General features: G+C 39.5%; 2 protein-coding genes and 1 non-coding gene across 3 annotated transcripts in view; 1 reads left to right on the top strand and 2 right to left on the bottom strand.

The window, feature by feature from the left end:
• Nucleotides 1-1,181: 1,181 nt before the first annotated feature.
• Nucleotides 1,182-1,296, top strand: LOC119262304. The gene has a single exon (XR_005129535.1). It is a non-coding gene; the product is annotated as a U5 spliceosomal RNA (small nuclear RNA).
• A 694-nt stretch (nt 1,297-1,990) lies between these two features.
• Nucleotides 1,991-14,019, bottom strand: LOC108416765 (C-type lectin domain family 4 member F-like). Its single transcript, XM_037533718.1, has 9 exons — nt 13,885-14,019; nt 13,603-13,689; nt 11,963-12,043; nt 11,562-11,627; nt 8,759-8,839; nt 8,472-8,537; nt 4,090-4,235; nt 3,759-3,868; nt 1,991-2,280 (listed from the first exon to the last, which is right to left on the bottom strand). Exons 4-9 carry the CDS (start codon nt 11,614-11,616, stop codon nt 2,166-2,168), a joined length of 573 nt encoding a protein of 190 aa, XP_037389615.1. The 5' UTR covers nt 11,617-11,627; nt 11,963-12,043; nt 13,603-13,689; nt 13,885-14,019; the 3' UTR covers nt 1,991-2,165.
• A 2,327-nt stretch (nt 14,020-16,346) lies between these two features.
• The window catches only part of LOC108416178 (asialoglycoprotein receptor 1-like), a 21,660-nt gene continuing 20,383 nt past the window's right edge, over nt 16,347-17,623 (bottom strand). The window contains exon 12 of the mRNA XM_037533711.1: nt 16,347-17,027. Within this exon, the coding sequence (XP_037389608.1) occupies nt 16,895-17,027 (133 nt within the window). The 3' untranslated portion in view covers nt 16,347-16,894. The remainder of the gene's footprint in view (nt 17,028-17,623) is intronic.

Below are 17,623 nucleotides of genomic sequence, written 5' to 3'. Positions count from 1 at the left end.
GAAGTTGTGTAAGTGTATTGTAAGTCACACAAGGTCATTGACATGCTGTGAGTGACGCAAATATGCCGGGAAATCTAACACAGATTTAAGACGGTGAAAGTTCTAAACGGAGGAAAAGTCCTTCATACTGACCTGTGTGCACTGTGAGGACAGTGTTAGGGCACTGATTACACTTTACTACATGATTTCATTTCATATCTCATGTCACATATTTCATCAGTTCTCTAGTACAGGTTATGAACAAGGTACATTTTAGACCCTCAACATTCAGTCCACTGAGTTACCACAACACGTTCAGCCATATAAAATATCTAGAATGTTCCACAGACCACATGTCCAGCAGGACTTTGGAGCATCCAAACGTCCTGGAGGATGAAGAAAAATTCTCATTCAATTCCAATGTGATATTGACTAAATAATTCATAATAGATACTGAATATTTCGTACTGGATACTAAATAATTCATAGCAGGTACTGAATAATTCATAGTAGAGGTGCCATAATTCTCAGTGCTTACTTACTAATTCGTTACAGTTACGAACTCACAGTAGTTATTAAATAATACGATGAATAAGTGATTAATAGGTTTGTGGTTGAAGAGCTGCAGTTTTCTACACCCGCCACTGTCACTCAGATGTTGCTGTTTGCATTCAGAGCGAAACTGATTTAAAGTCCCTCTTTTAGACTGGATCATCCTGTCCAGCTCAGCTGTGGTCAGCAGCCATGTGCGTTACAGCCATGAAGAATATAAATAAACAAATGTGAATAAAGCAAATAAAACGGAATTAGTTCAGTGAAAGTTTTCACTCTCTGTATTTGTGTTACCGAGATGACTCGGCTGATCTGAACTCTTCTCTGAAATAACTCATCATTCACCGAACTGTAAAAGCCTGACTGTGTGTAGGTCTATTATGTGAGTGTGTGTGTGTGTGTGTGTATATATATATATATATATATATATATATATATATCAAAAACCATGAGCATCAATATGGAGTCCCCGTTACAGCCTACAGTCTTCAGGGAAGCCTTTCCATAAGAGTCCGTTGGAATTTGTGCTCGTTCAGTCAAAAGAGCATTTGCGAGGTCAGACACTGATGTTGGCCAAAAGGCAGGAGCCGCATGACAGAAACCTCTTAACTCTGAAATCTGATCCGTTCAGTCTCCATGACGACTGTATTTAGTTCAGGTTTTTCTTCAATCACTTGCAAATCTTTTGCCTTTTACTAAAGTTTTCCGTGGAGGGGAACATTGACGAGTTCTTCTTATTTTTGAAGGCTCTGCTATGGCAGAGCTAAATCTGTTTGATGTGTTTAAAATCAGGTGGAGATGTTCTTGCAAGGGTGCCAGGGGGCGGTCTCGCACTAGTCTCACTAGTCTCCCTTTCTGGGGCAGTTGTGGGCTGGAGGTTAGGGAACCAGCCCTGTGACCGGAAGGTTGCTGGTTTGATCCCTTTGGCTGACGGTCCATGACTGAAGTGCCCTTGAGCAAGACACCTAACCCCCAACTGCTCCCTGGGCACCGTGGATAGGCAAGTGTGCTCACTGCCCCCTAGTGTGTGTGTTCACTAGTGCGCATGTCTGTGGGTGTTTCACTGCACGGATGGGTTAAACGCAGAGGTCTAATTCCACAGAGACAAATGGTTTTATATTCTATTCATTAACTCCAGATCAGAAAACAGCGTCACACAAACATCCTGACTAGACTAAACCTCCTAAATCCTGTCCTAACTTTAGGATGAACCCCAGCAGGGTCCTGACTTCAGGATGAACCCCAGCAGGGTCCTGACTCCTGTTTAAGGCCCATTTCTCTGGTCCTGAGGCGGCTGAGTCAGGCAGCGTAGTTCACTACCAGCATAATGAGCTCCATTTATTCCTACTGTAAAACGCGGCTTTCACTGGGAGATGTTTTTCTCTTTTCTCTCTGCATTAAGCCTTGTGGCGTCATACGTGTTGTTTGGCAATAAAAGCATCAAATCAAAGACAACAAGGAGAATGAGTCAGGTTTATTAATCGTACGAAAAAGCAAAAGAAAATTAGAAGAACGTGGTTTTGTTTAGAAAAGTTTTGATTCGCTAAAATGTTAAACAACATGATTTTGTTTCATGAACATCCAACATATCAGTCATTAATGCCGTGTGATCTACACCTTGCAGATGTAGTTCATTATAGAAGAGCAGTGGGCGTCGTTAAACTTCCCATACGTTGCAATATGTCCAATTCTCCTTCTTTTCCCAGACCATGTTCCTTCCAGTCGTCCGGCTGTCCTTCTAACCAGTCACTGCAACGGTCACAAAACGATCAGCTTACTGTCCACAGCAGCATCACACCAGCCTTACAAGTTATGTATAATCAAGGCTAAACACAATCAGGAAAAGAAGGAAAAAACTATCCTAACTCAAAATGTAAGTCAGTGCAACAGCCTTGTATTCTTAGACATGTTGCTTCTGTTAGTCCATTCATCGTGAAATTTTACCTCAATTTACAAAAGGCTTTTTAAAAGTATGTAAAAAAAGGCAAAGAATATTATACGAGGTGTTGTTCTGAAAGTGACAGTCAGCCTCTCTCTTGGGATTGTTTATGTTTATGACAAGGCAGCAGTTTCTAACACAGACATTCTAACACTTTCTCGGTTCTCCGATTTAATGTGTTCAGGTATCCAGCTGCTACATTTGTCACGACTGCCTTTCTAAGCTAACAAATTCAATTCAAACTTGTTGAAAAACTGTGTTACTGGATTCCATCGGAATAGTACTGGGCGAAATACAGCTTGAAACTCTTTTTAAGGTGTTATCGACTGTAATGAGTTAATGAGATAACGGGGAAAAGAGAGCGGAAGGAAAAGCCAGTCTCTTGGGGTTAGCTGTTACCCATTATTCTAGCATAGAGTCCATCCCGCAAGCCGTGTGCACCACCGACGGCGCTTTTCGCTCGGCCAGCTGCTTTAGGTGATGCCTTCAGAAGCGTCTGATGCTCGTAGGTTGAAGCTTGAGTCAGAGAGATGTTCGTACGAGGCTGAAGTTGGTTTCCTATTCACCAGCTCCTTTTTCAATTTTTCCTGTTCTACATTAAATAGTGCAGCAGTTACTTTCTGGCGTATCAGGCTATTCAAACAAAAAGCTGGCAAATAAGAAGCTCATTCAGCTTCATACTGTTTTTGCTGTGCTCAAAGAAGAGGCTGTAGGCCTTTAGATACATTTTGGGGGCAGTCGTGTTCTGGAGGTTAGGGAGCCTGAGGTCACCTTAGACACCTGTTAGACACCTAACCCCCAACTGCTCCCTGGGGCTGCTCACTGCCCCCTAGTGTTTATGTGGTGTTTCACTGCAGGGATGGATTAAATGTAGAGGTGAAATTTCCCCATTGTGGGACTAATAAAGGTCATTTAATACACTTCCCTTTATGTCATTAGGGTTAGAAAGCAATCTTGCTGCTCGTTACGTATACAGTGCTACAAATTTCAGCGCCCCAAGCGTGAAAATCCTCCCTGCGTCCCTGACAGCCACATTTATATTACAGAGAGCAAGTTCAGCTGTGCAGAGTGAAAGTGACCAGTTCATCCTGGTTCTATGTGGTGTGGTGAAAGGGCCGGATTTTGTTTCAGGAGAATTCGGTAACGTTATCACTTTCTTCACCTGCTTTGCTCCAATAATCTCACACATACTGCTCTCCATAGAAATCAGAGGGGGTCCGATTGGAAGCTGCTTCACTCTGCCGTGATGTAAAGTCAGTGTAACTTGGAAAGTGTAAAACGTTCTCACTCTTTATTCATGACGTAAGGCGTTCCATCGGCCCATCTCCACTGCCCTGTGTCTTCATCAGTGAGACCAATCCAGTAGGAATTCGAGGCAGCCCGAGGCCGTATTAACGCCTAGAGAAAGAACGAGAGCATGGCTTGGGTTGGAACAACTTTGTTTACCCCAGGAGAGAATAAAAAAAAACAGCATTCATTTTTCCCCCATAGGGAAAACCAGCTTAGACCAGGAATCCCCAATAAGGACGGAACACCAACTACAGAATGACAGAGATCTTCAAAGATCTATTGCCCCACTGAATGACCCCCTGATACCCCTGTCAGAGTATGTTCCTCACCCATTCATCTTTGGTTTCCAGCTTGACCAATGAGGCATTCTGGGACCTGCAGTAATCTCGTGCCTCGTGCCAGTTCAGTTTGTCATCGGAGAAAAGGTAACACTTGGAGCGAAAAAGAGTCCATCCAGGCTCACAAGTCGATCCTCCTTAATAGAGAAATTGAGAGGAAGTCATGTTTGACCAAATAAACCATAATGAGAAACTGTAGAACAGACTCGGTTTATATCACAATACCTACATTTAGAGTCGGTTATTCATTCAGTCTAATGAGAAACTGTAGAACAGACTCGGTTTATATCACAATACCTACATTTAGAGTCGGTTATTCATTCAGCCTAATGAGAAACTGTAGAACGGACTCGGTTTATATCACAATACCTACATTTAGAGTCGGTTATTCATTCAGCCTAATGAGAAACTGTAGAACAGACTCGGTTTATATCACAATACCTACATTTAGAGTCGGTTATTCATTCAGTCTAATGAGAAACTGTAGAACGGACTCGGTTTATATCACAATACCTACATTTAGAGCCGGTTATTCATTCAGTCTAATGAGAAACTGTAGAACGGACTCGGTTTATATCACAATACCTACATTTAGAGTCGGTTATTCATTCAGCCTAATGAGAAACTGTAGAACGGACTCGGTTTATATCACAATACCTACATTTAGAGTCGGTTATTCATTCAGCCTAATGAGAAACTGTAGAACAGACTCGGTTTATATCACAATACCTACATTTAGAGCCGGGTATTCATTCAGCCTAATGAGAAACTGTAGAACGGACTCGGTTTATATCACAATACCTACATTTAGAGCCGGTTATTCATTCAGCCTAACGAGAAACTGTAGAACGGACTCGGTTTATATCACAATACCTACATTTAGAGCCGGTTATTCATTCAGCCTAACGAGAAACTGTAGAACGGACTCGGTTTATATCACAATACCTACATTTAGAGTCGGTTATTCATTCAGCCTAACGAGAAACTGTAGAACGGACTCGGTTTATATCACAATACCTACATTTAGAGCCGGTTATTCATTCAGCCTAATGAGAAACTGTAGAACGGACTCGGTTTATATCACAATACCTACATTTAGAGTCGGTTATTCATTCAGCCTAATGAGAAACTGTAGAACGGACTCGGTTTATATCACAATACCTACATTTAGAGCCGGTTATTCATTGAGCCTAATGAGAAACTGTAGAACGGACTCGGTTTATATCACAATACCTACATTTAGAGCCGGTTATTCATTCAGCCTAATGAGAAACTGTAGAACGGACTCGGTTTATATCACAATACCTACATTTAGAGTCGGTTATTCATTCAGCCTAATGAGAAACTGTAGAACGGACTCGGTTTATATCACAATACCTACATTTAGAGTCGGTTATTCATTCAGTCTAATGAGAAACTGTAGAACGGACTCGGTTTATATCACAATACCTACATTTAGAGTCGGTTATTCATTCAGCCTAATGAGAAACTGTAGAACAGACTCGGTTTATATCACAATACCTACATTTAGAGTCGGTTATTCATTCAGTCTAATGAGAAACTGTAGAACGGACTCGGTTTATATCACAATACCTACATTTAGAGTCGGTTATTCATTCAGCCTAATGAGAAACTGTAGAACGGACTCGGTTTATATCACAATACCTACATTTAGAGTCGGTTATTCATTCAGCCTAATGAGAAACTGTAGAACGGACTCGGTTTATATCACAATACCTACATTTAGAGTCGGTTATTCATTCAGTCTAATGAGAAACTGTAGAACGGACTCGGTTTATATCACAATACCTACATTTAGAGCCGGTTATTCATTCAGCCTAATGAGAAACTGTAGAACGGACTCGGTTTATATCACAATACCTACATTTAGAGTCGGTTATTCATTCAGCCTAATGAGAAACTGTAGAACAGACTCGGTTTATATCACAATACCTACATTTAGAGTCAGTTATTCATTCAGCCTAATGAGAAACTGTAGAACGGACTCGGTTTATATCACAATACCTACATTTAGAGTCGGTTATTCATTCAGCCTAATGAGAAACTGTAGAACGGACTCGGTTTATATCACAATACCTACATTTAGAGTCGGTTATTCATTCAGTCTAATGAGAAACTGTAGAACGGACTCGGTTTATATCACAATACCTACATTTAGAGTCGGTTATTCATTCAGCCTAATGAGAAACTGTAGAACGGACTCGGTTTATATCACAATACCTACATTTAGAGTCGGTTATTCATTCAGCCTAATGAGAAACTGTAGAACGGACTCGGTTTATATCACAATACCTACATTTAGAGCCGGTTATTCATTCAGCCTAATGAGAAACTGTAGAACAGACTCGGTTTATATCACAATACCTACATTTAGAGTCGGTTATTCATTCAGCCTAATGAGAAACTGTAGAACGGACTCGGTTTATATCACAATACCTACATTTAGAGCCGGTTATTCATTCAGCCTAATGAGAAACTGTAGAACGGACTCGGTTTATATCACAATACCTACATTTAGAGTCGGTTATTCATTCAGCCTAATGAGAAACTGTAGAACGGACTCGGTTTATATCACAATACCTACATTTAGAGTCGGTTATTCATTCAGCCTAATGAGAAACTGTAGAACGGACTCGGTTTATATCACAATACCTACATTTAGAGTCGGTTATTCATTCAGCCTAATGAGAAACTGTAGAACGGACTCGGTTTATATCACAATACCTACATTTAGAGCCGGTTATTCATTCAGTCTAATGAGAAACTGTAGAACGGACTCGGTTTATATCACAATACCTACATTTAGAGTCGGTTATTCATTCAGCCTAATGAGAAACTGTAGAACAGACTCGGTTTATATCACAATACCTACATTTAGAGTCGGTTATTCATTCAGCCTAATGAGAAACTGTAGAACGGACTCGGTTTATATCACAATACCTACATTTAGAGCCGGTTATTCATTCAGTCTAATGAGAAACTGTAGAACGGACTCGGTTTATATCACAATACCTACATTTAGAGCCGGTTATTCATTCAGTCTAATGAGAAACTGTAGAACGGACTCGGTTTATATCACAATACCTACATTTAGAGTCGGTTATTCATTCAGTCTAATGAGAAACTGTAGAACGGACTCGGTTTATATCACAATACCTACATTTAGAGCCGGTTATTCATTCAGCCTAATGAGAAACTGTAGAACAGACTCGGTTTATATCACAATACCTACATTTAGAGCCGGTTATTCATTCAGCCTAATGAGAAACTGTAGAACAGACTCGGTTTATATCACAATACCTACATTTAGAGTCGGTTATTCATTCAGCCTAATGAGAAACTGTAGGACGGACTCGGTTTATATCACAACACCTACATTTAGAGTCGGTTATTCATTCAGCCTAATGAGAAACTGTAGAACGGACTCGGTTTATATCACAATACCTACATTTAGAGTCGGTTATTCATTCAACCTAATGAGAAACTGTAGAACAGACTCGGTTTATATCACAACACCTACATTTAGAGCCGGTTATTCATTCAGTCTAATGAGAAACTGTAGAACGGACTCGGTTTATATCACAATACCTACATTTAGAGTCGGTTATTCATTCAGTCTAATGAGAAACTGTAGAACAGACTCGGTTTATATCACAACACCTACATTTAGAGCCGGTTATTCATTCAGTCTAATGAGAAACTGTAGAACGGACTCGGTTTATATCACAATACCTACATTTAGAGTCGGTTATTCATTCAGTCTAATGAGAAACTGTAGAACGGACTCGGTTTATATCACAACACCTACATTTAGAGCCGGTTATTCATTCAGTCTAATGAGAAACTGTAGAACGGACTCGGTTTATATCACAATACCTACATTTAGAGCCGGTTATTCATTCAGCCTAATGAGAAACTGTAGAACGGACTCGGTTTATATCACAATACCTACATTTAGAGTCGGTTATTCATTCAGTCTAATGAGAAACTGTAGAACAGACTCGGTTTATATCACAATACCTACATTTAGAGTCGGTTATTCATTCAGCCTAATGAGAAACTGTAGAACGGACTCGGTTTATATCACAATACCTACATTTAGAGTCGGTTATTCATTCAGTCTAATGAGAAACTGTAGAACGGACTCGGTTCATATCACAATACCTACATTTAGAGTCGGTTATTCATTCAGTCTAATGAGAAACTGTAGAACGGACTCGGTTTATATCACAATACCTACATTTAGAGCCTGTTTTGTAAGTATAGCTGATTTTGGTTTCATGAAAGTTCCCTGGAAATCAGCATTTCTATTTTGTGATAAAAGCCAGTGGTGAATCAAGGCTGGAGATTACCTGTTAGGACATACATGGTCTCCAGCATAGCCTTCATTTCACTCAGAGCATCCATTACTCTTTGATCTAAGGAGGAGAATAAGAAACAATAATAATAATAATAATATTAACCTCAGAGCCAGTTTGGGAGAAGCATCCATCATCCAAACCTTGCACTTAAAATGTATACTTTTCTCCCCGATATGAGAACAGGATTTGTTTTATAATATTCAAATATTAAAATGTAATAATACTAAATATAAAAACAAACTAATTACTGTAATACAGTGAAAGTTTTGTTTCCTCACCTGTGCTCTTCAGCTTAGAGGACAGAGACTCTACAGAAGAAGACAGTCTAATCATTGCAAACATCATCCCGTGATGAGATACTTGGGAAAGAGTAAATGGAAAAATTATTACTAATACACAATTAAATTCATATAGATATCCTTCACTGGATATCCACTCATCTGATGTGTTCAAAAAAACTACTGGCTTCAGATCACTTGTTAAAAATGGTTTTATTTTTGTTTTCTTCCTCATTCAATTCATCTACATAGAAATTGGTGTATTACAATTTTTAAATGACATAGAAGTCATACTTCTATGAATCTAAATAAGCAAATGATGCAGAATCTGAAGTCTCACATCAATGAAAATATGTACTAAGTTTCCTTCTGTAGATCTGAAGGGAATCAATCATGCTTTGCAGGGCAGAAGCCGTATCGCCCCCTACGCTTCCTGTAGTGTATTACAGTCTGTCAGAGCGACTGTGTGGATCATATGAACATTATAGAGCTTTTTAAATGAAACAGTAGAAGCCGTATCGCCCCCTACGCTTCCTGTAGTGTATTACAGTCTGTCAGAGCGACTGTGTGGATCATATGAACATTATAGAGCTTTTTAAATGAAAAAGTAGAAGCCGTATCGCCCCCTACGCTTCCTGTAGTGTATTACAGTCTGTCAGAGCAACTGTGTGGATCATATGAACATTATAGAGCTTTTTAAATGAAACAGTAGAAGCCATATCGCCCCCTACGCTTCCTGTAGTGTATTACAGTCTGTCAGAGCGACTGTGTGGATCATATGAACATTATAGAGCTTTTTAAATGAAACAGTAGAAGCCGTATCGCCCCCTACGCTTCCTGTAGTGTATTACAGTCTGTCAGAGCGACTGTGTGGATCATATGAACATTATAGAGCTTTTTAAATGAAACAGTAGAAGCCGTATCGCCCCCTACGCTTCCTGTAGTGTATTACAGTCTGTCAGAGCGACTGTGTGGATCATATGAACATTATAGAGCTTTTTAAATGAAACAGTAGAAGCCGTATCGCCCCCTACGCTTCCTGTAGTGTATTACAGTCTGTCAGAGCGACTGTGTGGATCATATGAATATTATAGAGCTTTTTAAATGAAACAGTAGAAGCCGTATCGCCCCCTACGCTTCCTGTAGTGTATTACAGTCTGTCAGAGCGACTGTGTGGATCATATGAACATTATAGAGCTTTTTAAATGAAACAGTAGAAGCCGTATCGCCCCCTACGCTTCCTGTAGTGTATTACAGTCTGTCAGAGCGACTGTGTGGATCATATGAACATTATAGAGCTTTTTAAATGAAACAGTAGAAGCCGTATCGCCCCCTACGCTTCCTGGAGTGTATTACAGTCTGTCAGAGCGACTGTGTGGATCATATGAACATTATAGAGCTTTTTAAATGAAACAGTAGAAGCCGTATCGCCCCCTACGCTTCCTGGAGTGTATTACAGTCTGTCAGAGAGACTGTGTGGATCATATGAACATTATAGAGCTTTTTAAATGAAACAGTAGAAGCCGTATCGCCCCCTACGCTTCCTGTAGTGTATTACAGTCTGTCAGAGCGACTGTGTGGATCATATGAACATTATAGAGCTTTTTAAATGAAACAGTAGAAGCCGTATCGCCCCCTACGCTTCCTGTAGTGTATTACAGTCTGTCAGAGCGACTGTGTGGATCATATGAACATTATAGAGCTTTTTAAATGAAACAGTAGAAGCCGTATCGCCCCCTACACTTCCTGTAGTGTATTACAGTCTGTCAGAGCGACTGTGTGGATCATATGAACATTATAGAGCTTTTTAAATGAAACAGTAGAAGCCGTATCGCCCCCTACACTTCCTGTAGTGTATTACAGTCTGTCAGAGCGACTGTGTGGATCATATGAACATTATAGAGCTTTTTAAATGAAACAGTAGAAGCTGTATCGCCCCCTACGCTTCCTGTAGTGTATTACAGTCTGTCAGAGCGACTGTGTGGATCATATGAACATTATAGAGCTTTTTAAATGAAACAGTAGAAGCCGTATCGCCCCCTACGCTTCCTGTAGTGTATTACAGTCTGTCAGAGCGACTGTGTGGATCATATGAACATTATAGAGCTTTTTAAATGAAACAGTAGAAGCCGTATCGCCCCCTACGCTTCCTGTAGTGTATTACAGTCTGTCAGAGCGACTGTGTGGATCATATGAACATTGTAGAGCTTTTTAAATGAAACAGTAGAAGCCGTATCGCCCCCTACGCTTCCTGTAGAGTATTACAGTCTGTCAGAGTGACTGTGTGGATCATATGAACATTATAGAGCTTTTTGAATGAAACAGTAGAAGCCGTATCGCCCCCTACACTTCCTGTAGTGTATTACAGTCTGTCAGAGCGACTGTGTGGATCATATGAACATTATAGAGCTTTTTAAATGAAACAGTAGAAGCTGTATCGCCCCCTACGCTTCCTGTAGTGTATTACAGTCTGTCAGAGCGACTGTGTGGATCATATGAACATTATAGAGCTTTTTAAATGAAACAGTAGAAGCCGTATCGCCCCCTACGCTTCCTGTAGTGTATTACAGTCTGTCAGAGCGACTGTGTGGATCATATGAACATTATAGAGCTTTTTAAATGAAACAGTAGAAGCCGTATCGCCCCCTACGCTTCCTGTAGTGTATTACAGTCTGTCAGAGCGACTGTGTGGATCATATGAACATTGTAGAGCTTTTTAAATGAAACAGTAGAAGCCGTATCGCCCCCTACGCTTCCTGTAGTGTATTACAGTCTGTCAGAGCGACTGTATGGATCTTCTTACTTGCTTGTACAGTGCTGCCCTCCAGTTCATTCTTGATTTCATTCAGAGCAGCCATCACTCTCTGATCTGAGGGGATACAAACAAATAGTGCTGTGCATTATTCTTACACCATCTGACAAAATGCACTACAGCTGCCTCTGGTGAAATTCTGCTGTTGTTGATTTTCTGAGTGTAAGTAAGTTAAACGTCCTCTGCAGAGAACATAGTACTGCACATTGTAATACACATTTCTCTTTATTTTTATTTTATTTACTGAATTTAACATATTGAGGAAAACAATAAATGAGGCACTGCTGAGAAAACTGAACATGTGCATGCTCATGAACACAATTCCTTCCTATTTGTCACAGATGGATAATAATAATAATAATATTAATAATAATTGTCAGTAATCTCCTCACCTGTGCTCTGTTGCTTAGAGGACAGAGACTCTACAGAAGAAGACAGTTTCACCACCTCAGTCAACGTCCTGTTCTGAGACTCTTGAACAAGAACAGATACAAGATGGTTTTGTAGGTTTGTGGGGAATCAGTCGTGTTTTGTGAGACAACGGTGAATTATAATTATTATCATTTTTTTTCTTCCTATGTTCGATACAGCATTCTGGCTGGTACCAGTACTGAGTATCAGATCGGTGTAGCTCTATGTTTACCTCTTACAAAGTGGCAGAACATGTAACATTCGTTTTCCCGGCTTTTTGCCCAGATAAGTCAGGAACAGCTCATTTCAGGGCCAATCTAGAAAAAGTGAACTTAGGTTTCTTGATGTGTTTTTTTCTGCATGGAATTTTCTCTTTTTTTTGCAATCTCCAGCCCATGACTTCCCTTATTAAGCAGTAGCTACCACAGTGTTGTGGTTTTGTGTAGTTTGCTCTGTATCAACAGAATTTGGCACTAAAATTAACACCAAAAATAACTTCTAAACATGTCCTTCCCATGTTCTTGTCTGGCAAGTTCCTATTTTTTTATTCAGGGAAATCCAAATAACCAAAATCCAAAATATCCAAAATAAGTCCAATTTTTAAGAAAAGCCAAATATGAATTTAAATATATGAGTTTAGCTGCAGAATCTTCCATTTCCTGGAATGAGTCCTAATGAATCTAAGAACTAACACATGACCTCTGCGGCCACCAGACTGTAAACAACAATATACTGATTTGATGGTTGCTATCTTTAGAACCATCACTTTGTATAGCGTTCCTTAGAAAGGAATTCAGGAATTTCTGCTTAATTAAGTAGTGTACTGATGTAAACAGACTCATGCAGAGCGTTTTGGTGTGAAACGTTCTGTTCTAGATAAACTGACCGAGTCAGAGCTGCTCACAGTGGTGGTGATAGGAACCAGACGTCCCTCTAAAAGTTCCTACAGAAAGTTCCTACATGAGCTGGTTCTGAATTCACTGCCTGATGACTGAGACGCTGTTTTATGAGAGTTTAGAGAACTTCAACTCCATTCATGGTGGAGGGAGACATGCAGGGTGCTGTGTGGCAAAATAGTCCCCAAAGAAAACTCAGTATTCCAGATTTTCCACTGTTTTCCATCATCAATATTCCATATAAGCTCAGAAGACTCGTGTAGGTTCTCTGGTGGTTCTGGATGGTAAATAAAGTGTCTATATCTGTGTTGTAGTCTGCGACGCCTGGTTCCCATCACCACCACTGTAAAGACGTCTGAACCAGTTCACACTGAACCCTCTGAACCTCTGATTACACCTCAATCACTGAGTTATGGAGGAATTTTCAACAAACAATGAAATTCCCCTTTAATAGCATTCCATATTACTGGATGGTGCCTTTTCAGGAGACATGAAGAAACGTGACCTTAATGTATGTAAATGCAGTGAGATTAAGTCCTGCTCAGTGATTTTGGAGCTTTTCTGTTCGTGCATTCATCCTAGTTTACACGGTATTACACAACATGAATTGCAGCTGGAATTTTGGGTTTAAATTTTTAGGAATCTTTTTTTTTTATGCAACTCAGAAGTTAAAAGCCAAACCAACTGTCTACAAATGTGTTAGAAATATACAGTAAAACACTCACATACGACAAAAATCATAACAAACAGGACGAGGATGACCAACGCCGCTGATACCAGCAGGACAAGACCCCACTTCCCATGGACGTAATCTATAGAAAGCAGAAATCCAAAGGTTAAGATAATAATTATGATCTTCTCTTCACAACGAAACACATACAAACGCTTCACAGCGCTGCGCTCTAACACTACGGGCTTTGTCATTGTTTTCAAATGTTGCTCAATCCATTAAAATTCGGTTTATATACTATGGAAAACGTAATATGTGATTGAAAACTAAGCCGAACCTCTCTGTGACTTCCTACGTCCTCCATCCAGGTCAAACCTGCTGCATTCCTTCAAGTCTTCGTCCGTCATCCTCTGGAACTGTGGAGTCAAGCTCATCTGCTCGGTTTAGCGTCTGCTGGATGAGAAGAAGCTGCAGCTGCTTCAGAGCTCTGCACCCAAGCTTTATAAGTAAGGAGCACTTTCTCTTCTTCTTTCTGGAGAAGTGTATTCCTCAGTAACATGACAAGATCATTAAAATGATATCAGACACTGTTTGAGGGGAAGTCCACTGATCTCTTTGCGTAATATAATGGCTATTATTTCTAGAGCGGTTCAGTGTGAAACGCTCTGTTCTAGATAAACGTACCAAGTCAGAGCTGTTCCCAGTGGTGGTGATAGGAACCAGACGTCCCTCTAAAAGCTCCTCACAGAAAGTTCCTACATTCCTGAATTCAGTGCCTGATGACTGAGACACGTTATACCATTAAACCATTAGACAACCAAAAGACCACCTTTAGAAAACCATTAGAGGTCCAATAGACAACTCTGAGAAAACCTTTAGAAAACCATTAGAAGATATTCAGAAACCTATTCTAAGCCCATCAGAAAAGCATTTTCTGAAGTACATCTTCATCATTGTCATGTCAGCTTCATCACCTTCATCTTTATCAGGTGTGATGAGTCCATCTGAGTTTTCATGTGTTATCATGAGTCATTGTCATCACTCATCATCATCATCATCACCATCATCATCATGTTATAGTCATCAACTGTATTGTCTGGAGTCAATCATTATCATCATCATCATCATCATCATCATCATCATCGTTTTTGTCATCACCATCATGTTTATAGTCCATTATTGTCATCAACTGTATTGTCTGGAGTCAATCATCATCATCATCATCATCATCATCATCATCATCATCATCATCATGTTTATAGTCCATTATTGTCATCAACTGTATTGTCTGGAGTCAATCATCATCATCATCATCATCATCATCTAGTCCATTATTGTCATCAACTGTATTGTCTGGAGTCAAATCATCATCATCATCATCATCATGTTTATAGTCCATTATTGTCATCAACTGTATTGTCTGGAGTCAATCATCATCATCATCATCATCATGTTTATAGTCCATTATTGTCATCAACTGTATTGTCTGGAGTCAATCATCATCATCATCATCATCATCATGTTTATAGTCCATTATTGTCATCAACTGTATTGTCTGGAGTCAATCATCATCATCATCATCATCATCATGTTTATAGTCCATTATTGTCATCAACTGTATTGTCTGGAGTCAATCATCATCATCATCATCATCATCATCATCGTTTTTGTCATCATCATCATGTTTATAGTCCATTATTGTCATCAACTGTATTGTCTGGAGTCAATCATCATCATCATCATCATCATCATGTTTATAGTCCATTATTGTCATCAACTGTATTGTCTGGAGTCAATCATCATCATCATCATCATCATCATCATCATCATCATCATCATCATGTTTATAGTCCATTATTGTCATCAACTGTATTGTCTGGAGTCAATCATCATCATCATCATCATCATCATCATCATCATCATGTTTATAGTCCATTATTGTCATCAACTGTATTGTCTGGAGTCAATCATTATCATCATCATCGTTTTTGTCATCATCATCATGTTTATAGTCCATTATTGTCATCAACTGTATTGTCTGGAGTCAATCATCATCATCATCATCATCATCATCATCATCATCATCATGTTTATAGTCCATTATTGTCATCAACTGTATTGTCTGGAGTCAATCATTATCATCATCATCATCATCATCATCATCATCATCATCGTTTTTGTCATCATCATCATGTTTATAGTCCATTATTGTCATCAACTGTATTGTCTGGAGTCAATCATTATCATCATCATCATCATCATCATCATCGTTTTTGTCATCATCATCATGTTTATAGTCCGTTATTGTCATCAACTGTATTGTCTGGAGCTATTCTCAGCTATTAATATCTGCAGAAAACGGAGAAGTGAAAACGTTTACGGCTGCATTTTTGTGTATCTCATGTCTGTGAACTTCAGTGAATATTTTTTCCAAAAAAAGTGATGAAACTTCTTATCCAATCCTGTTATCAGCTCACACTTTTTTTCTGGACGTCAGTGTGTTTGTTTCCCATCTCCAAGCCGCTCCTCGAGGAAGCCCAGTATTATCTGTAGTTAAAAAGCAGCTCCTGGTTTGACCAATCAGTGCTCAGTAAATTGAGCTCATGATGTAATTGATGATATTAACGAGTCTCTGTGGCGGCTGTGAAGGTGTCCAGGAAAAATATGGACCCGAGAAATTCTTGTTACTGTTTATTGTTTTTCTGTTCATTTGAATTATGAATGTGACTTTATTCTAATGTATATTCTGATAAACTCACTGCTGAGGTAGATCGTTTAAACATTTGATTAGACGCCTGAAACGTTCACACAGTACTGTATAAATATATACATACACACATATACATATACAGTATGTAGTGCATCCAGGAGGCACATTCATGGTTTTTTTGGCCACCCATGAGGCCAAAAACAGAAGAGTGTTGAGTAAAGAGTGAAATCAGTGGTGTATCATCTTCAGCCATTAGTCAGTACAAAAAAAAAACATTAGGTTAAAATAATGAGTTACAGTTTGAACCAGAATTAGAGGATAAAGAACATGGGCTGCGTCCCAAACTGCACACTTCTATATTTTACATACTACATTAATACGTCGCAGCCGTTGGCACAAAGGCCTCTGTGCCGTGAAACACACTTCACTGCAGGTTCTCCACCTCACAAGGTCCAAAATCAAACGAATGCCTTAACCGCTATTAAAAAGAAGAATAAACTGAAATCTACAGGTTACACAATGAAACCGCAGGTTTGTTTACAGGTCTGGTCTCCAAAGTCCTGAATCATTCAGATGTATGAAGCTTTTTGTCCGTGAACAGCCGACATGTCTATACGTCTCCTCCGTGCAGAGCGATCTACGCCTTGCAGATGTAGTTCATTCTAATTTTGCAGTGCAAGTCATTCAGCTTCCTACGTCTTATATGCGCACAGTTTTCTCCATCCTCTCCATCACCGGTCCAGTTATCAGGCTGTCCAGGTCCCCACTTCCTGCAATGGTCACAAAACACAGTTCTTTGTTTACTGTTTCCCAAGTAGCCGTACAAAAGATGCAAATCGCTGTTGTGGGAACAAAACCTCGCATCTCCGTTTTTGCCGATTTTCAGTTTTTGGTATAATTTGAAAACGCAGGGTGGCCTTTATACTGTGTGTAAATTTCATGAAGGACGGACCAAAAGAAACGGCCCGAAATGACTTGGAAAGACGTCTGGTTCCATTGACTTCCATTAAAAGTAGAGTAAGTTTTTTCCCTCTCCTGTAAAGTTGCCATTTTGGAGATAGGAGGTTTTGTTCCGACAGCAGCACAAAATACATAGAAATGTCATGGTCTTATAAACACTAAGCCATTAAAATGTGCTACATGTGTCAGTGATGGAGATGTCAAATTATTTCGTTTAGTTAAATGTCATTTTGCTGGTATAATCAGTGCAGTGGTGCTAGAAAGACCCCTGAGAATTTAAAATCTGATCAAATCTTCGTCTGAGTCACAAAAGTAGAACGGCCCATAAAACAAAACACAAAACAGTCATTTGCTGAACAAACCTTGACTGAGTTTTTAAAAGAATTTAATAGCTAAAATAGCCCGA

This window comes from Pygocentrus nattereri, chromosome 23 (assembly GCF_015220715.1).
Source record: "Pygocentrus nattereri isolate fPygNat1 chromosome 23, fPygNat1.pri, whole genome shotgun sequence".
NCBI lineage: Eukaryota > Metazoa > Chordata > Actinopteri > Characiformes > Serrasalmidae > Pygocentrus > Pygocentrus nattereri.
This window is presented reverse-complemented; position numbering and strand designations above follow the sequence as displayed.